The following is a 19,533-nucleotide window of genomic DNA, read 5'->3' as shown; positions in this document are numbered from 1 at the left end:
TACTAGATTACAAATGCATAGGTAAAAATGATAACGTTGCCGTACAGCAACATTGCACAGATAAGGTTTAAAAAAAAAATCAAATTTTTACTGCTTAAAACACTAAAAACCACGAACACCAATGCTTAACAACCATTATATATATATATGTGTGTGTGTGTGTGTGTGTGTGTGTGTGTGTGTGTGTGTGTGTGTGTGTGTGTGTGTGTATGTGTGTATATGTATATGTATATCAGGGGCGTGGTGGCTCTAAAAAGCCCATGCGGTATTTTTATTAAAAGGCCAATATATGCGGGATTTTACCATATATGCTTTATGTAAAGGCCCATACGAAAAACAATTATATATATTTTTTTTCGTAACTGACCTTATTCTAATAAATCATTAATACAAACCAACAAGTTGAGATAATACTATTTGTAATTAATAATATTGTTTGTAATACATCAAAATAAAAAATGGTAAAAACACTATGCAGCGATTACATTTTTGTTTTGATTTTCTCAAAACACAACTTTACCGCAAGCAAATACGATTAGCATTTTATTGTTTGAAGAACATAGCCTAACGCAAAATTAAAAATCAAAGATTTTAATTTTTTTATTACTATATAATGATATATATTTTATTGTACAATAATATAAATTTTTTTAAATTATATATAATTATTTTTCTAAAATAAATATTGAAAATCTTGAAAATTAAGAAATTCTTTTTATTTTATGAGAAAATTCTTTTTAGTTTATGCTTTTGTTTAATTTGGTGTTTTAAATTTTTTTTAACATTTTAGGATAAACTCACAACAGCTAAAATTTCACTCTAAAAATGGTGCCGTTATTGACATAGTTTAACCATAAAAGTTTTTATAATGTAGTTTCATTTAGCAGTTCATCATCCTTTTTTAAATCTGTCTGAGGACAGGATATTATGGAGTGATTTCTTTATTTACATACAATAATATAAACTGTATAAAAAAAAAAACTTTATTTATTATTAAAGAAGTTTATATGTGTTTCGAAAGTTTAAAAAAATGCAAAACATGAGTTCGATTCTTATTTATATAAAACTTAATTTAAAATTTAACACCAAAATATTTTTCTTAAATGAATTAAAACGCAATACAATTACTATATAGTAATTGTATTGCGATTTAATTCATTTAAGAAAAATGTTTTGGTGTTAACTTTTTAATTAAAATAATTTAAGTCCAACAATAATAATAGCTATTATTAATGTTGGGTCTGCGGACTTTCTTAAATTTTTGTCAACATTACGATCGTTAAAAACCGTTTATGGGTTCATTATTTTTCTCATGAAAAAAATATCATAATACGACTTAAAACATCTGCTTTGTTTTCAGAGCAATATTATTATTATGCAAAATACTAATATAATTGCCCTCAAAGTTGAAATCAAGTTTGAAATCAAGTGATTAATAAAATTTAATTTGTGCTAATATAAATATTTAAATGATTGTGGAATTTCTTTAAAATGTAGAAAAAATTAAAGTTTGCCAAAAGGCCCATATTTAGATGAAAAAGTGAAAAGCCCATGCGGGAATCCCGCTTAGCCTCTGGGGCCACCACGCCTCTGATGTATATATATACAAATATATATATATATATATATATATATATATATATATATATATATATATATATATATATATATATATATATATATAAATAATTTATTATAATTCAAGTGATTTTGTTTTAAAATACCTTATTTTAAATTATAACTAATGCTTATAAAATAATAAATACTTTATATGAAACTTCATAAACTAAGAAATATTTCATTGAAAAAACAACTGCAAATGAGATTTAGCACAGCTGTTCTAAAAATCCAACAAAATTTTGCTAAATCAACATAAGTTAACCTTAAAATTAAATGTTTTTACAGCATAAAAATATTGTTTTATATCATCAATCATTGCCTTTATGAGCAGAATTTTTATTAATTTAACATAATTTTACATAAATTTTAACTTCTGAAGTAGAGTAAAATAGTTAAAATTTTAATTTAGTGCTGCACTTTCGTACGTAAAAATGCTGCGCTCTCCAACATAAAATTAGGACATATGGATACCTTGGAATATGTATAAAACTTTTCAAAAGAAATTACTTACTATATTAAATATTATACTCAAATGTAGTGTGTACATATAATTGGTTTACAAAAATGGTAAAAGTTAAGGTTGCTCCTATTACACAAATGTAGTGTGTACCATGGCCTACTATATAACATGGCCGGATTTGTTGCCTTGAACGCAAAAAATTAGTGGGCCGAAAAAACACGAGTTTGAAGTTTACAATGAACCGATTTAACAATCTTAAATTAAACTTTTTTTAATTCAAGTAATACTTTATTTTGCAATGCCAAAAAAGTGTTGTGTTGTTGGTTGTAGAAGTAATTATAAGCGAAAGATTGAAGAATGTTCCAGTAACAGCAACCACGTAACATACAAAACTGTGTTTAGTTTTCCTGATAGCAATCAGTTAGATCTTCGAAATTGTTGGATTAAGTTTGTCAACCGAGCTGATTGGAGCCCCACAGAAAACTCAGTTATATGTATCGATCATTTTGAAGATAAATATTTGAAAAGAGGTAAACGTATAACATTGAATTTTTGCGAAAATCCTATACCAACAATTATTACCAACCAAAACATCCTATCAAAGCCATCTTTAATTCAATCAACCTCAGCTTTACGTAAGCCCCCTGCAGTTCGTATATATTCTCATCCTTTTCTCGATGAAACATACGATTTTAGAAAACATGATACAATTAAAAGCATTATAGATCTTAATGAAAGTTTTTGTCCAGCAGGATTTTCATTTAAACTAGTTGATAACCGTGTGTTATTTCTTCGAATTTATTTCGACGACGGGGATGTTACTCCTAACATTGAGAGTATTACTATTGATAAAGACTTACATGTAAAGCTACATATGAAAGGTATCCCAGTTCCATTGCCTAAATGGTTTAGAGAAGGCAGTGTTTGTAAATTGACCAGTGCCAGTATGCTTGTTAATTTTGTTTCTTATATGCATGAAGTTGCAAAGAACGTATCAAAAAGTGTATTATCAGATTTATATAAATTATCTCTTTATAAACCACAAGGACTTCCAATCTACACAAATGAAATCATTAGATTTTCTCTAATGCACAGATATACATCAAAACAGGCTTATACTTTGCTATTAGAAGAGTTTCCACTTCCTTCGTTGTCTTATTTAAAATCACTTTCAAAGGGTGGCATTGATCCATTATCAGGATTATTATTACTTTTGGAAAATTGTAGTATTAGTGCTGACTGTGTTGTTTTAATTGATGAGATGTATTTACAAAAAGGTGTCCAATATCATGGAGGAAGTTTAATTGGTGCTGATGATGATGGTAATTTCTATTCTGGTATAGTTGTGTTCATGGTGGTTAGCTTGAAAGAATCTATCCCCTTTGTAATTAAGGCCTGTCCAGAATTTCAAATTTCTGGTTCTATGATTAGTTCACATATAGAAGAAACGTTAGATACTTTATATAAAGCATCTTTTAATGTACGAGCTATAATAACTGACAATCATGCAACAAATGTTTCAGCATTTAAAATTCTACGTTTAAAGTTTGGTGAACAAGATAATGAAATATATTTTACTTTTATGGGACACCGGGTTTACAATTTATATGACAGTGTTCATTTACTGAAAAACATTAGAAATAATTTATTAAATTCAAAACGGTTTGTATTTCCACCTTTTGATTTTATTGAGTTTGATGATATTATTCATGTTGAAGCTGGATAAATTTCTTGGAGTTTATTGCATAATGTTTATGAGAAAGATGAATTGTTACCTGCTAACTTAAAAAAAGCTTTCAAATTGTCTGCCCAAACTTTACATCCAGGAAACAACAAACAAAGTGTTCCTTTAGCTTTAAATATTTTTGATGAAACCACCTCTGCTGCAATCATCAGCTATTTTCCAAACGAAACTGCAGCTGCTGGATTTCTAAGGCTTATTAATATTTGGTGGACTATTTCTAATTCAAAGGTAATGTTTAATACAAACAATAGGATTGGTAATGCAGCTATTCCAGGTGACAAAAAGTCACAATTTTTTCGAGTTTTTGCAACATGGATTAATGAATGGAAAAACTTGCAGTTTCAAAGATGTAATAAGTATACTTTATCTGCTCAAACAACTAATGCATTAATTACAACACTGAAGGGTACTGCAAGTCTGATTGAAGATTTATTTTCAGAAGGATATAAATATGTTTTAACTAGCAGGTTTCAAACTGATCCATTAGAAAGACATTTCAGTAAATATCGACAAATGTGCGGTGGAAGATTTTTAGTCAGTTTACGTGAAGTTCAAAGCTCTGAAAAGATATTATGCATGAAATCCTTAATTAAAGCCAATATCAATTGTTGGACGAGCAATCTTAAACTTGATACAAAAATTGACAAAAATGAACTTTTAATAAAATTGGAAAAATATAGCAATGAAATACAAGAGAATGAGCTTTGTCATGACTCTTACGAAGTTGCAATCAATATATCTGGTTACATCACGAAAAAGATTGGGGATAAATATAACTGTTCTAACTGTCTGAAATCATTAAGTTTCAATAAAGTCTCAACAGAATATCTGGAAATTCTTTCACGTGGTGGTTTAACAAAACCTTCCAAAGAAATAGCTTACTATATTTGTAATGGGTTTATAATTCTGGACACTGTAAAGAAAATGTTATTAAAGTATTCCCATGATATAAAAAATGCATCCTTGCTAGCGCTAGAAAAATATCAACCAAGTGATAGTGATTTTATGTTTATAGAACATGAGGAATGGGGAAGGCATTTGGTAAACACAATTATTACCAACATATATTTTAACAATGAGCAACAAATTAAAAATGGAAACATTAGAAAAAATGAAGTTGCTGCCTTTAAAGTTCGACAAACCAAAAAAGACAAATGAATAAACCCATAACAACATAGTATATGTATATTGTTTTTTTGAGAAACAAAAGAAACTTGACTTGATTAATCTTTTTGTAATATATGTAAATGCTTTCAGTAAATGTGTACATTTAAAAATTATGCTAGTTTTACTAACATTTTTGTTAATTTTAGTTGTTTGAACCAATAATTTTAAGACTAAGATTTTGTAGATTAAAATTGATGGCTAAAATAGATAGTTCATTCGGCTTAATGCAATCATGATTTATTATTAGCTAACTGTTTTAGTGTTTGAAGGTTAAGAATTTTGGTAATAGTAATAATTATAGCTAAGAGCAAATTATTTAAATATTATTAATGTCTTTATAGAATTACCTTCAGGTTTTGATTCAAAAGCTAAAAACCTAAAATCGGCCCACTAATTTTTTGCGTTCAAGGCAACAAATCCGGCCGTGTTATATAGTAGGCCATGTGTGTACATATAATTGGTTTACAAAAATGGTAAAAGTTAAGATTGCTCCTATTACACAAATGTAGTGTGTACATATAATTGGTTTACAAAAATGGTAAAAGTTAAGATTGCTCCTATTATACAAATGTAGTGTGTACATATAATTGGTTTACAAAAATGGTAAAAGATTGCTCCACACAAATGAATAGTTAGTAAGAATAATAGTAGAAAATTACTTTTATTAAAAATCATTGCATGAAAAATTTACAAAAAAATTTTTTTTTTCAAATTTACAAACTATAAAGTATAAAAATAGTACACTATTTTGCAGCAAAATATCAGAAAATAGTACACTATTTACTGATATTTTGTTGAAAAAACTTCAGAAACTTAAACAGTTTTGCATGAGATACAAATCTTTAAAAAAAAAACATTCTTAGCAGATATAATGGTCATTTAAAGTTAAGGGATTAAAAAATGATATTATCCTGAAGTACATATTCACCGAGCCCTCAGCCTAAGTGTGGTAAAATGTGAAAAATAATATGCTAAGCAATTGTTGTAACTTACTTTTTCTTCCTTTCTTTCAACTTCTTTAGAAATAAGATAAGCAATTTGATCTCTATCTTGCCTAAAATAAGTTTATAAGTAAATATTTTACACAACTTAAACAGTGGGATCACTGATTCTATAAATATGCAACATATATATTTTCACAATTCATGCAAAATTAAAATTATTAATGACATTTTTGTAATCAACAAATAGTAGTTGTAAATAAAAAACATGTCAAAATTTAAAATAATCAAAGACAAGCAGATCTTGAAATGTCTCATGACAAAGCATTTGTTTAAACACATATTTGTAATTGTATTGTCAAATATTTAAGATTTGATTTTATCTCATCTTAAACTACTACGGCTTCACTTTGTTTTGTGTAGATAAATTATATCTTTTTTTTTTGTAGTTGCTGTTATCAAAGCTGACTACAAACACTGTATTTAAAGTATTCTTACTTTTGTCTTGTTCACAAATTTTCCATTGAAACTTTTTACTTTTTATGCAAAAACTGGTATGTATATAAAATGAAGTATATATAATAAATAAAAAATGAATATTGAATCATAAAGTAGCAAAAAAAAAAACTGTGTGTCTATATGATAAACTAACAAGATTTATAAGTTATTTTGCAAATCCACGTTTATTATTGCTACATCTTTTATTTAAGCTAATAACTTGCTGTAAAAATGTGAGATTTTGCATAATGGTTACACAAGAACATGATTTGCTCTTAGTTTTCAATAGTTTACATTTGCTAACAATTTAGTGTAAACACTTATATCGCATTCTCTTTTAACTTTTATATGTTGGGTAAGTCATTTTACATTGTGTATTTACTTTTAGGACACATTGTCTTAAAGACATAATAGTAATTAGTTGGTTAACCAATTTATTTAAGTTAATTAGTGAATGCAGCTTATAAATAATGATTTTAGTCACTTTATGGATAAAAAATAATAAATCCAAAAGAATCTTTAATACATTCTGTTTGTACATTCTGTTTGCACATAGTTATGCAATAATCAGCACTGTATTACATACCATGTTAAATAAATTTATTAAAAGTATTAGAAATAAAAATTTATTTATTTTAGTATTTCAAAATAAACTTTAAAAAAACATGGTGATTTTAAAGCATACTTGTCAAAATATATCCTACAAAATGATTGCTTTTTATCTCTGCCAGCACGCCCACTTTCTTGGTAATACCCTTCTAAAGTTTGGGGAATATTCCAATGAACCACACACCTACAAAATAAATAAAAAAAATTTAACTTTTTGAAAAATCTACAGTTTTTTAAAATACTTTTAGTAAATAAAAAAATAATAATAAAAAAAAGTAAATTAGTCTGGTTAAAATAGTCAAAAAAATAGTGCCAGATTTACAATAATTCTCATAGAACTAAAAATTAGTGAAGATGTTGGAGACATTATTGCAAACAAAATATTAAAAGTCCACACTGATTCCACATCTGCCAAAAAAGTTATTCAAGGGCAAAGGTTAAAAACTTTTATTTTTTTGCTAATGTATTTGACTAACTGACATAAAAAATATATTTGTGCAACTTTTCTCTGATCTGGAATACAAACAATATTACAAAGTTTTAGAGGGTTTTACTTACTGTTTTGTTGTTTTAAAAAAACTATATTTAGTTAAAATTAAGTCTTTATAAATCTGATATAATGAAAAAACGAAATTGAAGAATATTAATTTAGTTTTTTTTTTTTTTTTTTGTATAATATTTTCAATAAAGTACATTTTAATGACTTTAACTCATCAAATGATTTTAATTCATCTGCATGATTTTATGACGCTTAAAGTTTCTTTCATCCAAATATGGTAAATAAAGCACGTTCTGTTTGTTTTAGATAATATTTGGTCTGACTTAATATGAAGGTTTATTTGCAGTGAATAAGAGTGGCTATTGAACAATGTTTCTTATTAGCAATAAAGAAATCTAAACACAGTCTTGATCCGCTTGAACCGGATCTGGGTTTCGTTATTATAGACCAAAAACCAGTCCATAACAACCCTACTGATTATAATTTGTAGTGTTTAATACTTTTTATTTTAAATACTGCAACTATGTTTTATTGATAGTAAACTTTTAACAGCAAGTGAAATAGTTGTTTTTGATTGTGGAATGAAAACTTTAATTGATTCTAGTGTTGATAGAAATGACAAATAAAATGTATACTCGAAAGAATACTATTGGCGCACTATTAGTCCACCTCATACCAGAGCTTGCATAAGTGAATCTAATTTTTGTTTGAAAAAATAATGCTTATTGTGTGGTTAAACGTTCAGCATAAAATTTATAAAGTTGCTACTTTTGAATTCAAAGAATCAATTCTGAAGGTTTCTGGGAGTCGGTCTGATGACATCGCAAAAAAGGTTACTGCAGGCATTAAAAGTGAATATGATTTAAATGCAGCTGAAGCTAACTACCAAAAAAGTTGTTATAATTCCTTCTTTAGCCCAACCACTGGAGGTAAAATTGGTCACCCGTAGGATAATTCTATAAATGATGCTACGCAAAAAATACATTAAAATTGCATACATTAAAAATAGTGATGGTTGTCAGTTTTTATTAGTAGAGTAAAAAAATATTTGTAAAAACCCTCATTTAGATAATAGTACAATTAAGATACGATTGAATTGAAGTATGGTAATAAATTATCACTGAAAAAACGGGGAGATTAACTATAATTTGTTTTTTAAACAATCGTCGCAACATTTATAACCAAGCTTTTTATGAGAAGAAAAGCCAAAATAATGAGGAAGAAAAATTTTGAATCTTAAAAGCTGCAACAGCAATCATTTGAAAAGACATCCAATCATTAGTATTTGAAAATACTAATTATCATTCGCCAAGTCAAATATTTGAAGATATTAACAGTAATATTCCGAAGTTATCGACTTTTTTTTTGGAGCAAGTAATTTAAAAAAAAAGACATAATCATAAGGAATAGATAGTCAGGAAGCGAACAATGATTAATTGTTTGAACTTATTGTATGCGATTTTTACTATCATCAGATCTTTGACCCTGCACGATTTTTAAAAAATCCTACTATTCTTTTTAACAAACTGTTTTGTTTTTTTTAAAACTCAACAGATATTGCAAAGTCTATCTGAAAACTGTTTAATTTATGGATGTTCTGCCTCTAGAAAATATACTGGAGTTGCTTTCTTTAAAGTTCTTTCTTTAAAAAGAAACAGATGGTTTTACCAAAAAATGGGTTTCAGTCTTGATTAATATTATCACAAAAGATCGAGTTGTTGATGATATTCTTTGAAAGAAAATAAGCAATTTTGAACATAAAAAACTTTAAATATGTGAGCTTCACTTTTCTCCGGAGCAAGTTTGTTTTGTTATGAAATAAAATAAGTTGAAAAATGGGGAGCTACCATCACTGAATTTACCATGAAAAAGTACAGAGTCATCAGCTTCAATTGATACTTCTCAACCCTCATCGCCCATACTAAAGCAAGAAGATTCTCAATTACATCTTGAAATTCTTTATTCATACAACCACAAATAAAGTCTTATTGCTATAGAATCTTTGTGGACTTCAAAAACATCTTATTCATTTTTCTTCATTAAATAAGTTAAGGAAGTTATGGAAGAGAATTTTTTGATAATTTATGTTATACCTTATTCAAGTTATTAGAAGAAGTCATTCCAAAATTTGAAATTTTTGTAGAAGATTCATTATAGTTTACTACTTATGTGTATGGATGGATGTTACATGAAACACACGAATCATGTGTTTCATGATGTATGTTTCAATCATGTGAATCACCTGTTTCAAAACATATAAATCGTGTCATGATTTATATTTGAAATAAATCATGACACGATTTGTATATAACATTGAACTTTATCACAGCAACTATTGTCAGTTATTAGTCTTTGGAAACAATAGATAGATAAAGATTTATTAGAACAAGTTTTAAAACTACATGCTCTAAAGGACATACAGATCCAATAAATGGACACTAACAATATGCCCCCTAAATAAGTATAAAAACAATGTCCATATTAAATAAATATAGTTTATAATACAAACATTCAAGATTTCATTCATTTTTCTACTTTATAGAAGCAGTGTTTTTCAAAATTGCACAATTTTATTTATTTTTAAACATACAAATGTTATCTGCGCTTACAGCTTCTGATGTCAGATTATTCCAGATATTTATAACTCGTTGAGAAAAATAATATTTGCGAATGTCGAGTTGACATCGTTGTTTGCAAATCTTATAAGTATGACCACGGGTATATTTATTATTGGTAATCTCAAAAAACTTTTTTTGAATATTTTCAATAGACTTTATTAACATAGTTTGGTGTGGCGACCAAACTGGAGAGCAACATTCAATAATTGGTCTTATATAAGTGGTAAATGACGTACTAATATACTAGAATTTGCAATTTTAAAACATTTTAAGATTAGGTATGCTCTAGTATTTGCTACATGAATGATTCTGGCAATGTGTTTTTTTAGCTTTGGCAGGAGTCCATAGTTACTCCAAGATCCTTTGGGTTAGATGACCAATCTAAAATACAACCACCTAACTTGTAATTAAAACTAATACTATGCATTGGAGTAAGTGCTAATCTGTGTGCAAAACATTTCTTGCTGACAATTGGCAATTGCCAAGTATCTGACCAAATAATTTTTCTATCAAAAGTTGATTTGTGGCTATGATTCATGTCACGATACGAACTGCATAACTTAAAATCATCAGCAAAAAGTTTTATTGCACATTCGAGAATGTTTACTACAGATGATAAGTCATTAATAAATAATAAGAACAGAGTTGGTCCTAGCACACTACCCTAAGGTACACCACTAACGATTTGAATCAGATCAGATAAAGAACTACCAATCTTTACTTCTTGAGATCTGTCTATGAATCAACATGCAGATTTTTTTATGATCTGTTTATACTGATTTGTGATATGATTCACAAACAGTTGAAGGGACTCTTCTCTTACTCAGAGTGAAATGTGGTTTAGATGTGAAAGAGCTAGGTTTTCTGGGTTCACAATATGCCCTTTTTTATACAATGTTTTTGTAAGTAATCCATTTCTCGTGCCCAACCAGTTCAGAGCATATAGAGATGTGCATATGACGACATGATAATCCAATATCTTCTGATTTAATTCATGTGACACCCATCCTGAATATTTTCATACAAATCCTATCCTTCAAATATGGTCCAAAAGTAGTTTGCTGAGCTGATTTATATGTTTCTGCAATCTTGGATGTTGTCAGAAAAGGATCTTGTTCCAACATGTTCTTAATAACGCCATTGTTAATCAAAGATGGACACCCAGAATGTGATTGATTAGAAATCACCAGTTTAAAAATTTTGGAACCATCTTCTACATGTCCTATCAGAAATAGTACCTTCCTCGAACATTTTCAATAAATTTCTACATGCTTCAGTAGTATTTCTTCCTTGCTGAAATTTGTATATAATACAGTGACATAAATGAACTTTATCAGTAGCCATGTTTACACTATCAATTTATAATAGAGACAAACGTAAAATAACTTTGAGCCAAACATGCGCTAAACAAACGTGTGCTAACGAGTCAAAAAAATTTTTTTATAGAAACGAACAGAACTTTTCCATAGACCTAATATATATATATATATATACATATATATATATATATATATATATATATATATATATATATATATATATAGACAAATAGATATATATATAGATATATATATATATATATATATATGTATATATATATATATATATATACACATATACATATACATATACATATATATATATATATATATATATATGTATATACATATAGTGCTCAAAGTAGATGAAAAAAAGTAACAGGATGGTTTTCAGTAAATTAAAAATTTCGCATAATCATAATTATATTAGGAGATTTATAAAAAGTGGCAGGACGGTTTATACTATAAAAAAAATAACAGGATGGTATCCTGCCACCCTTATATATAATTATATATAAAACACACAATTATATATGAAACTACATTGCTGCACATAGCTTATCTTATTAAAGATTTTCATGCTTTTCACTTGTTGATCTGATATTTCTTAAGAATATCTCTAGCATAAGAAAAGCTTCTTACTCTTGTGAACAAATTTGTAAATGAGAAATAGAATCTTCAGAACTAAAACTAAAGCTCTGCTTTACAAATTTAACTCATTTAATTTTGTCAAACAAACATAAATGATTTTACAATTTACAAGCAGACTCTTCAACAATATTTCTAAGATCAAGATGACTAAATGTTATGAACTTTTTTCTTTGCTAATTGAGTTGATTACTTTGTGTTTCGAAGTTTTGGGCCTTTTTAAGCCATATTTCGCTTTGCAAACTTTACAGCTACCAAACATACTAATGTAATACATAACACCAAATAGTAATTATATAATAATACATAATAACAAATAGTAATACATCTAGATATTGTACAATTTCCTAGTCGAAAATTCTATAAGTAAAAACCATATACAAATCATCAAGCTTTCTTTCTATATTTCACTGCTCATTTTTTAAAGTTGTGCAGGGTATACGGACTGAATATCAAATTTCAAGTTAAAACGGCAAAACAATAGAAACGGCCGGTGCTTCAAGACTATCTATTTCTTATGACTATGAAATTAATGATCTAAATTAGCACATTTAAAATCAGTGTGTACAAGTATCAGCCACAGTATTATTACTGCTTTTAGACCTAGATCTTTTAAATTGAAATTACAATTGTGTCCTTCAGTTTTTTTTTCATTGATGGTTCGGTTCAAAACGTCTTATGCTTCTTAGTTTAAAACTAACACAAGAAGATATTAGGAATAAATAACATAATTTCATACAATGATATCAAAAGTGGTGATGATAATGAAATATGTCAAGCATAAATACTTTAATATGGTGTTGATTGCAAAGGAGTTTATAAAAGGTGGAAGATTGGCAATTTCATTTGAACAGCATTATAGAAAATACTTCCTTATTTCCACGCATTTCCACGACATTTATCATATGCTAAGTCCGCACACTTGCATTTGCAGGATATGCTACAATTAGAAAAGTAAATGAATTGTATTGTTTATCAAAGATTTATCTATAGGTTTCTTACTGTTAGAGGTTTTGATTAACATAATTCTGGTACAACTATTATAGATAATTTCATGATCTAAAATTTTTGCTTGATCTACTTTTATAAAACTTACCATTTACCTGAAAAATATGAAAAAACTTTTTTTTTTTAACTTTTGACCTTGAATAACATTTTTTGCAGATGTGGGATTGGTGGGGACTTTTATTACTTTATTTGCAATAATGTTCCCAAGGTTTGTACCAACTTTTAGCTCTATGTGAATTATTGTAAATTGAAAGTTCTATTTTGACCATGCTAAATGAAAACTTAAAGCCAATGAGAAATAAAAAAATTTAATGCACAAGATATTTTTTTTAATTCTAATTTTAAACGTTTATTACATATACATTTTAGATTGTTTTGATTTAATAAAGTTTTAACTATTATTGTTTTAAAAATTGTTTGAAGTAAACTAATTAAAACAAAATTTAGAAAACATGAAATATTATATTATAAATTATAATATTTTATCATAATTTATAATATTTTATCATAAATTATAATATTTTATCTTAAATTCTAGATTGGATATAAAAGATTAAAAAAATACAATTTGAACACATTTGAAAGAATACTTGTCAAGTTGCTTATTAACACTCACCTAATCTGACATACCTTACACTATGTTTATCAACACCCATTCCAAAACTAATTGTTGCACAGATGATTGGTACAAAGCCATCCATCCACTGATTTTGAACCTCTAATTTTTTATCTTTTGTTAATGCTAAAAAAGTTTGTTATTTTGTTGTTTTCTTATGTAATTTACCATATATGACTAAATGAATCATGGTACAATCATGTGTTTAAGGTGTTTAAAAGTGTAACACTTTTAAAAATGTTATATAGTTTTGAAAAATTTTGTAACAACAATTGATCCTTCTGTTGCCAAGATCAATTAAACTTTTATTATTTATTTAAATATAATTTAAATATAATTCAGAAATAGATCAAAAATAAAACACCAAATATGAACAATACATTCAAACAATAAAACTATACCTTACCAGAATGATAAGCTTTAGCCAAAAGACCTTTTTTAGTAATTTTCTCAGCAATATTGTGGCATTCTTCTCTAGTGCGACAGTAAATAATTCCACAACCTCTTTCCTTTAAATTAAAAGTAAAGACTCTATCAACAATTTTAGAGATATTGATCATTATATTCCCACCACGTCCCTGGAAGTACCGCGCTCAACTTAGTTTCTCCGCGCAGCGACCTTGCTCGGCAAGTTTCGTGTTTCGGAGTTTAAGAGTTGAGAGAGGGTTGCACCACAAATAACAACTAAAAAAAATAGTAGCCTCCTCGACTGTAGTGGTCGCCCTCGGGCCTTGGGGAGGTGAATAATCTTAAAAAAAAAAAATATATATATACAATTCAAATTTAAAAATAAAATAAAACAACGAAAAATGCTGTTTTTTTTTTATTTGGGCCAATAACTGCGAATTTAGTAACTGCATATTTGAGTAAGTTCCAACTTTGAGTGTAAACTAGTATAAGCTTAAACCTGCATAAGTGCAAAACAGTTGCCAAAAACTTTAATGAGTATGAATCTTCTAAAGTGCAATCTGACATTAGAGAGAGAACTTTCAAATATTTTTGTCCAAACTAGCAAAACATTTTCAAATTATTTACAAAAACCTGTGTCAACTGACATAAGTGTACCAAATATTTTTAATTTTTTTTATATATATAATAAATAAACATTGAAAAATAAAGTGTTCCATGTAAGTGTTTGCAAATTCTTTTGAGGCACGTGTGCCAACTTAGACTATTCAGGTAATACTTCATTGTTAAAAAGAAAAATTGTGAAAATAATAAAATAAAATAAAAAATGAAAGAAACTATACCTTTAATGGAATATTATCTTTCAATTTAAGACAGCCTTCAAGAAAGTTATATAAGTCATCAATAGGGTTATCTAAGAAATCTTTAAACCTAATAATTTTTAAATAAATTGCTTATTAAACTGATGAGAGACCACAATTATTATACCAAAAAAAAAAGTGAAATAAAAAAGAAATATATATATAAAGAAATATAAATATATATAAATAAAAAAAAAGCTTGACCATTTGTTTATCATTGTTTGAACCGCGTGTATGCCTAACTTTAATTTATTTGTTAATATTTCGTTTATTAATTTTTTTTTTTTTTTATCAATGCAGTTTTAAACTACATTAAATGCTTTTTGAACTTTATGGTATAGTAATCACAATAAAAATTATGGTTTTGTTATTAAAGACTTATTTATTACTATTTTTATGTCACCCTGCCCAGAATAGTATTTTGAATAGTATTTTTTTAATAAATTTTAGCTGTAATCTGCAAGAACTAATACTGTATTGCCAGACAACCTTAAAGTTACATTACTCTAGTACCATTAAGCACTTTATTCAGTTTTGGTGAAGCCAAAAACATCACTTTATTGGTGTCATGAAAAAAAGTTCTTGCATTGAATGTACTTTACAAATGTTTTATAGCTATTTAAATGAATCACCAAGTGTCAAGACAAGTTAAGTTCATATCTTAAAACACTTTGGAAAATAAGTTTAACGAATTTTCCATAACAAAACATTTTAATCAAAATAATAACAACAAACTTCATCAACTTAAAACATCATCAATTTAACATCAAATGTTATAATGCTGTCTTTTGTTGCCAAAAATGTACATAAATGAAGTGACATTGCAAATGTCACTTCATTTGCTTTTTTGTGTGACTGTTCCTAAGTGCTCCAAAAACTCTTATTCGTCTAGTTTTTTTCCTCGAACATCAGTTCTTTGGAATTCCCTTCCTTCATCTTGCTTTCCTGATTCATATAATTTGCAAAACTTTAAGTCATCTGTCAATCGTTATCTTGCTCTACAATCTTCATCTTTTCTCTTCCAGTAGTTTTAACTCTAATTAGTAGTTGCTTGCAGCTTTGTTGGAAGTGAAGATTAAAAAAAACAAAAAAAACAAAAAAAACATAAATTGTTATTAATAGTGTTAAAGTGCTATTTATAAAATATTAGGTTTCAAAAGTTTTGTTCATTTTAATGAGGCTACTTTAAACTATAATATCTCAGTGAATATTTATTAAATTTAATCAAAATAGGTGTTATTTTAACCAGTGCATTATTCCCAATGTAACACAAGTCGATTAATTATGTTAGGATAAAAATTGGGTGCTCGGAAGTTGATAAAAGGTGTTTTTGCTAGGTTTTGATTGGTATAGGTTCTACAGGTGAAAGTTATTGAAGTGCTTGAAAAGGCGGTAGTTGGTAGGCGGTTGGTGAGAGGTCTGGGGAGTATAGTGGGTGGGGAAGAACTTCAACACTCAATCCTTCTAATTTTCGAACGGTGATTCTTGAGATGTGCAAAGGAAATGAGAAATTGTTGTGGAGCAAGATCGGATCTCTTTTGTCAACCTGTGCTGGCTGCTGCAGATACTTATTACGATTACGAAAAAACTATTACGATTTGTAAGGTTAATACTTACCTCACAACTAGAAATATAATGAAGACAAACATATTTTTTGGTTATACCTCAATAAATAATTTGTTTTGATAAGTTTAATTAACTATAAAGTTATTTTCTGTTTATTTATGTCTTGTCTTGGCATGTGATAGCAAAATACCAAAAATGCTTACAGTTCCTATACCTCTGCCAATGGTTTCTAAATACACATTAGGGGCAGTTAAAATAAAATATTTTCGAAAGTCTTTTCACATTTTTTTAAAGCATTCTATATAAAAAATTAAAATAAGGCCAAGCAGCATCACTAAAAAAATTTTTTTTTTAATTTCTTAAATATATGGAGAGGTCCAAAATAGTCCTATACATTGTCAAAAAAATTTCAATGTGGGTCTCAAAAGAGATAAAAATTATACAAAAAAACCTCATAAATAATGATCATTTTTTCACATGAAAAATTATTAAAAAAATGAACTTGAGCATTTTTTTAGTTATTAAAAAGTTTACGCAATAAAATCTGAAATATAATAATCTTAAAATAAAAATCTAATATAATAATTTATATGTAAAATGATTATTATTCCTAAAATTTTTATAAAATATTTTTTGTCTGTGATCAAAGAATGATTTAACATTTACATAAATTTGTAGGCAATATAAATTTCTTTGTATTATTAAAAATTTTGCTACATGATCTTTTTCTTCTACTATTTTTCAGATAACCTTAGCATTTATTTATTTTAGTTTCAGTGAAAGTCATCTAAACTTGTCAGCTAGTTTTTTAAAACCTGAATACCTAATACTATTTTCACACAGTAATAATTTTAAAAAGATGAATGTGATCATCTTCTTTGATAAAGATCATATTTAATTAACATCATTCTCCATCAAAAAGATTTCAAAAATCTAGTCATTAAAAATACTTTTTTGTTTGAACCAACCTTTCAGGTAGGATAAAGATAAATAAGACTATATAAATAAGTATTAGCTTATATATAAATAAGTATTAGCTTTATTTAAAGCTAAAACCCTAAAATGAAAGTGAAATAAGAACATTATTTAAAAAGTAATTATATATTAAGAAATCTAAATATTTGTTTAAAAAAAAATACTAAGCAATTAAATAAACTATATTTTTTTATGATTTATTTTGTTTTAAATATGCACTTGTTTATGAGCTAGGTTTTTGTTTTAACAAATTTCTCACAAAAAAAAAAGTAAATAAAAAAAGATATTCAAACCTGACATCATAGAATAAATTTGATCTGAAACTATTTGTGCGGAAAATAGCAACAGGAGGTACAAGACACAAAGATTTTATAATATCTTCCTTTACTTTTTTTGTTGCTGTAGCTGTCAATGCAATCCATTGTGATTCTGGAAAATCTCGCCTTAATCTACCTAATTTTAAGTAACTTGGTCGAAAATCATGACCCCACTGCGAAACACAGTGGGCTTCATCTACTGCAAAAAAACCTAATTTATTTCTTCTCCTCAGTGAACACAAAATCTCATAAAAATTAGATGTACTTGCCAGTTCTGGTGTAACATAAAGAAGTTTTATTTTTGGATTTTTACATTTTAGATCATTCAGTATAATGTCTTTTGCACGTGGAGCTACTTGGGAATTTAATGTTTTTGCATCTATGCCAAGCTCTTCTAAAGATCTCAGTTGATCATTTATGAGAGCAAGAAGGGGTGAAAACACAAGATTAACTTTTTTATTTAGAACTGCTGGCAACTGATAGCACAATGATTTTCCTGATCCAGTAGGAAAGCATACAAATACATCTTTTTCACCTAAAAACAAAAAATATTACAAAATACAACTTTATTTACCTTGTAGAAACTAGAATGTTTTACAGATTCATAATCTTTAAGAGAGTTTTGAGCAGATCTATTCATTTAAATGTTTATTTGGCAGATCTAGGTCAGTTTTTTTAATTGTATAACGTACAAATCTATTTTTGTTTTATTACATTAAGCTAGTGTTAAGACACTGATAATCAATAAACATTTTAAACATATCACAATTATTGTAACATCATAAACAAATTGAATTTATTGAACATCATAAACAAATTAAAACTATACAGTTCTCATTAAAGATCTGATTAACTATACAGTGGATCCTATTGTCTAATATCATTTATCAAATCTGTAAAAACAGTTATTTTCAGTAAATTTTTTACAAAAGAAAATAGGTACTTGATGATATTTACAGTACCAGAAACTCTGAAAAAATTGAGTTTATATTGAGTTTATATTATATTGAGTTTATATTCTGAGTGTGTATATGTATATATATATATATATATATATATATATATATATATATATATATATATATATATATTGAGTTTATATTATATTGAGTTTATATTATATTGAGTTTAATTCTGAAAAAATTAAGTTTATATTGTAATTATAACTTTATTACAATAAACTTTTTAAAACTTTCATAATCCAAGTAAACTACAAGAAAAATAAATAAAGACTTCAAAATTGAAATAAATTAAAAATTAAAAAAGTGAGAGCAATAGGTAAAATTAAAGTGGAATTTATCAGAAATCATATTAATATAATTTCTGATATATAAATATATATAAGTATATTTTTTTTTTTTTTTTTTTTGTAATTTACCTCACAAGGCCAAGAAAGCCAATACAGATGAGGAGGCTAATTGTTGTTATAACCCTCTCCCAACTCTATAATTCCGAAACACGAAGCTTGACAAACAAGGCCGCTGCGCGGAGAAACAAGTTGAGCGTGGGCCGTGGTGGGAATCGAACTCAGAACCTCTCGCTTATGAAGCGAGAGGTTCTGAGTTCGAAATAAACTTATCAGAAAATATAATAAAATGATTTCTGATAAATTCCATTTTCATATTATATATATATATATATATATATATATATATATATA

At 27.1% G+C, this 19,533-nt stretch overlaps 1 protein-coding gene across 1 annotated transcript in view; it reads right to left on the bottom strand.

Annotated features, from left to right (window-relative positions):
* LOC101237540 (ATP-dependent DNA helicase Q5) overlaps positions 1–19,533 on the bottom strand; it is a 91,705-nt gene that overhangs the window by 55,599 nt on the left and 16,573 nt on the right. The window contains exons 2-7 of the mRNA XM_065813812.1: positions 17,850–18,408; positions 14,998–15,085; positions 14,154–14,256; positions 13,762–13,873; positions 7,116–7,223; positions 5,985–6,045 (exon numbers count right to left, since the gene is read on the bottom strand). Coding sequence (XP_065669884.1) covers positions 5,985–6,045; positions 7,116–7,223; positions 13,762–13,873; positions 14,154–14,256; positions 14,998–15,085; positions 17,850–18,408 — 1,031 coding nt within the window. The remainder of the gene's footprint in view (positions 1–5,984; positions 6,046–7,115; positions 7,224–13,761; positions 13,874–14,153; positions 14,257–14,997; positions 15,086–17,849; positions 18,409–19,533) is intronic.

This window comes from Hydra vulgaris, chromosome 12 (assembly GCF_038396675.1).
Source record: "Hydra vulgaris chromosome 12, alternate assembly HydraT2T_AEP".
Classification (NCBI taxonomy): Eukaryota; Metazoa; Cnidaria; class Hydrozoa; order Anthoathecata; family Hydridae; genus Hydra; species Hydra vulgaris.
The sequence above is the reverse complement of the archived record's forward strand: the minus strand, read 5'-3'. Positions and strand labels throughout refer to the sequence as shown.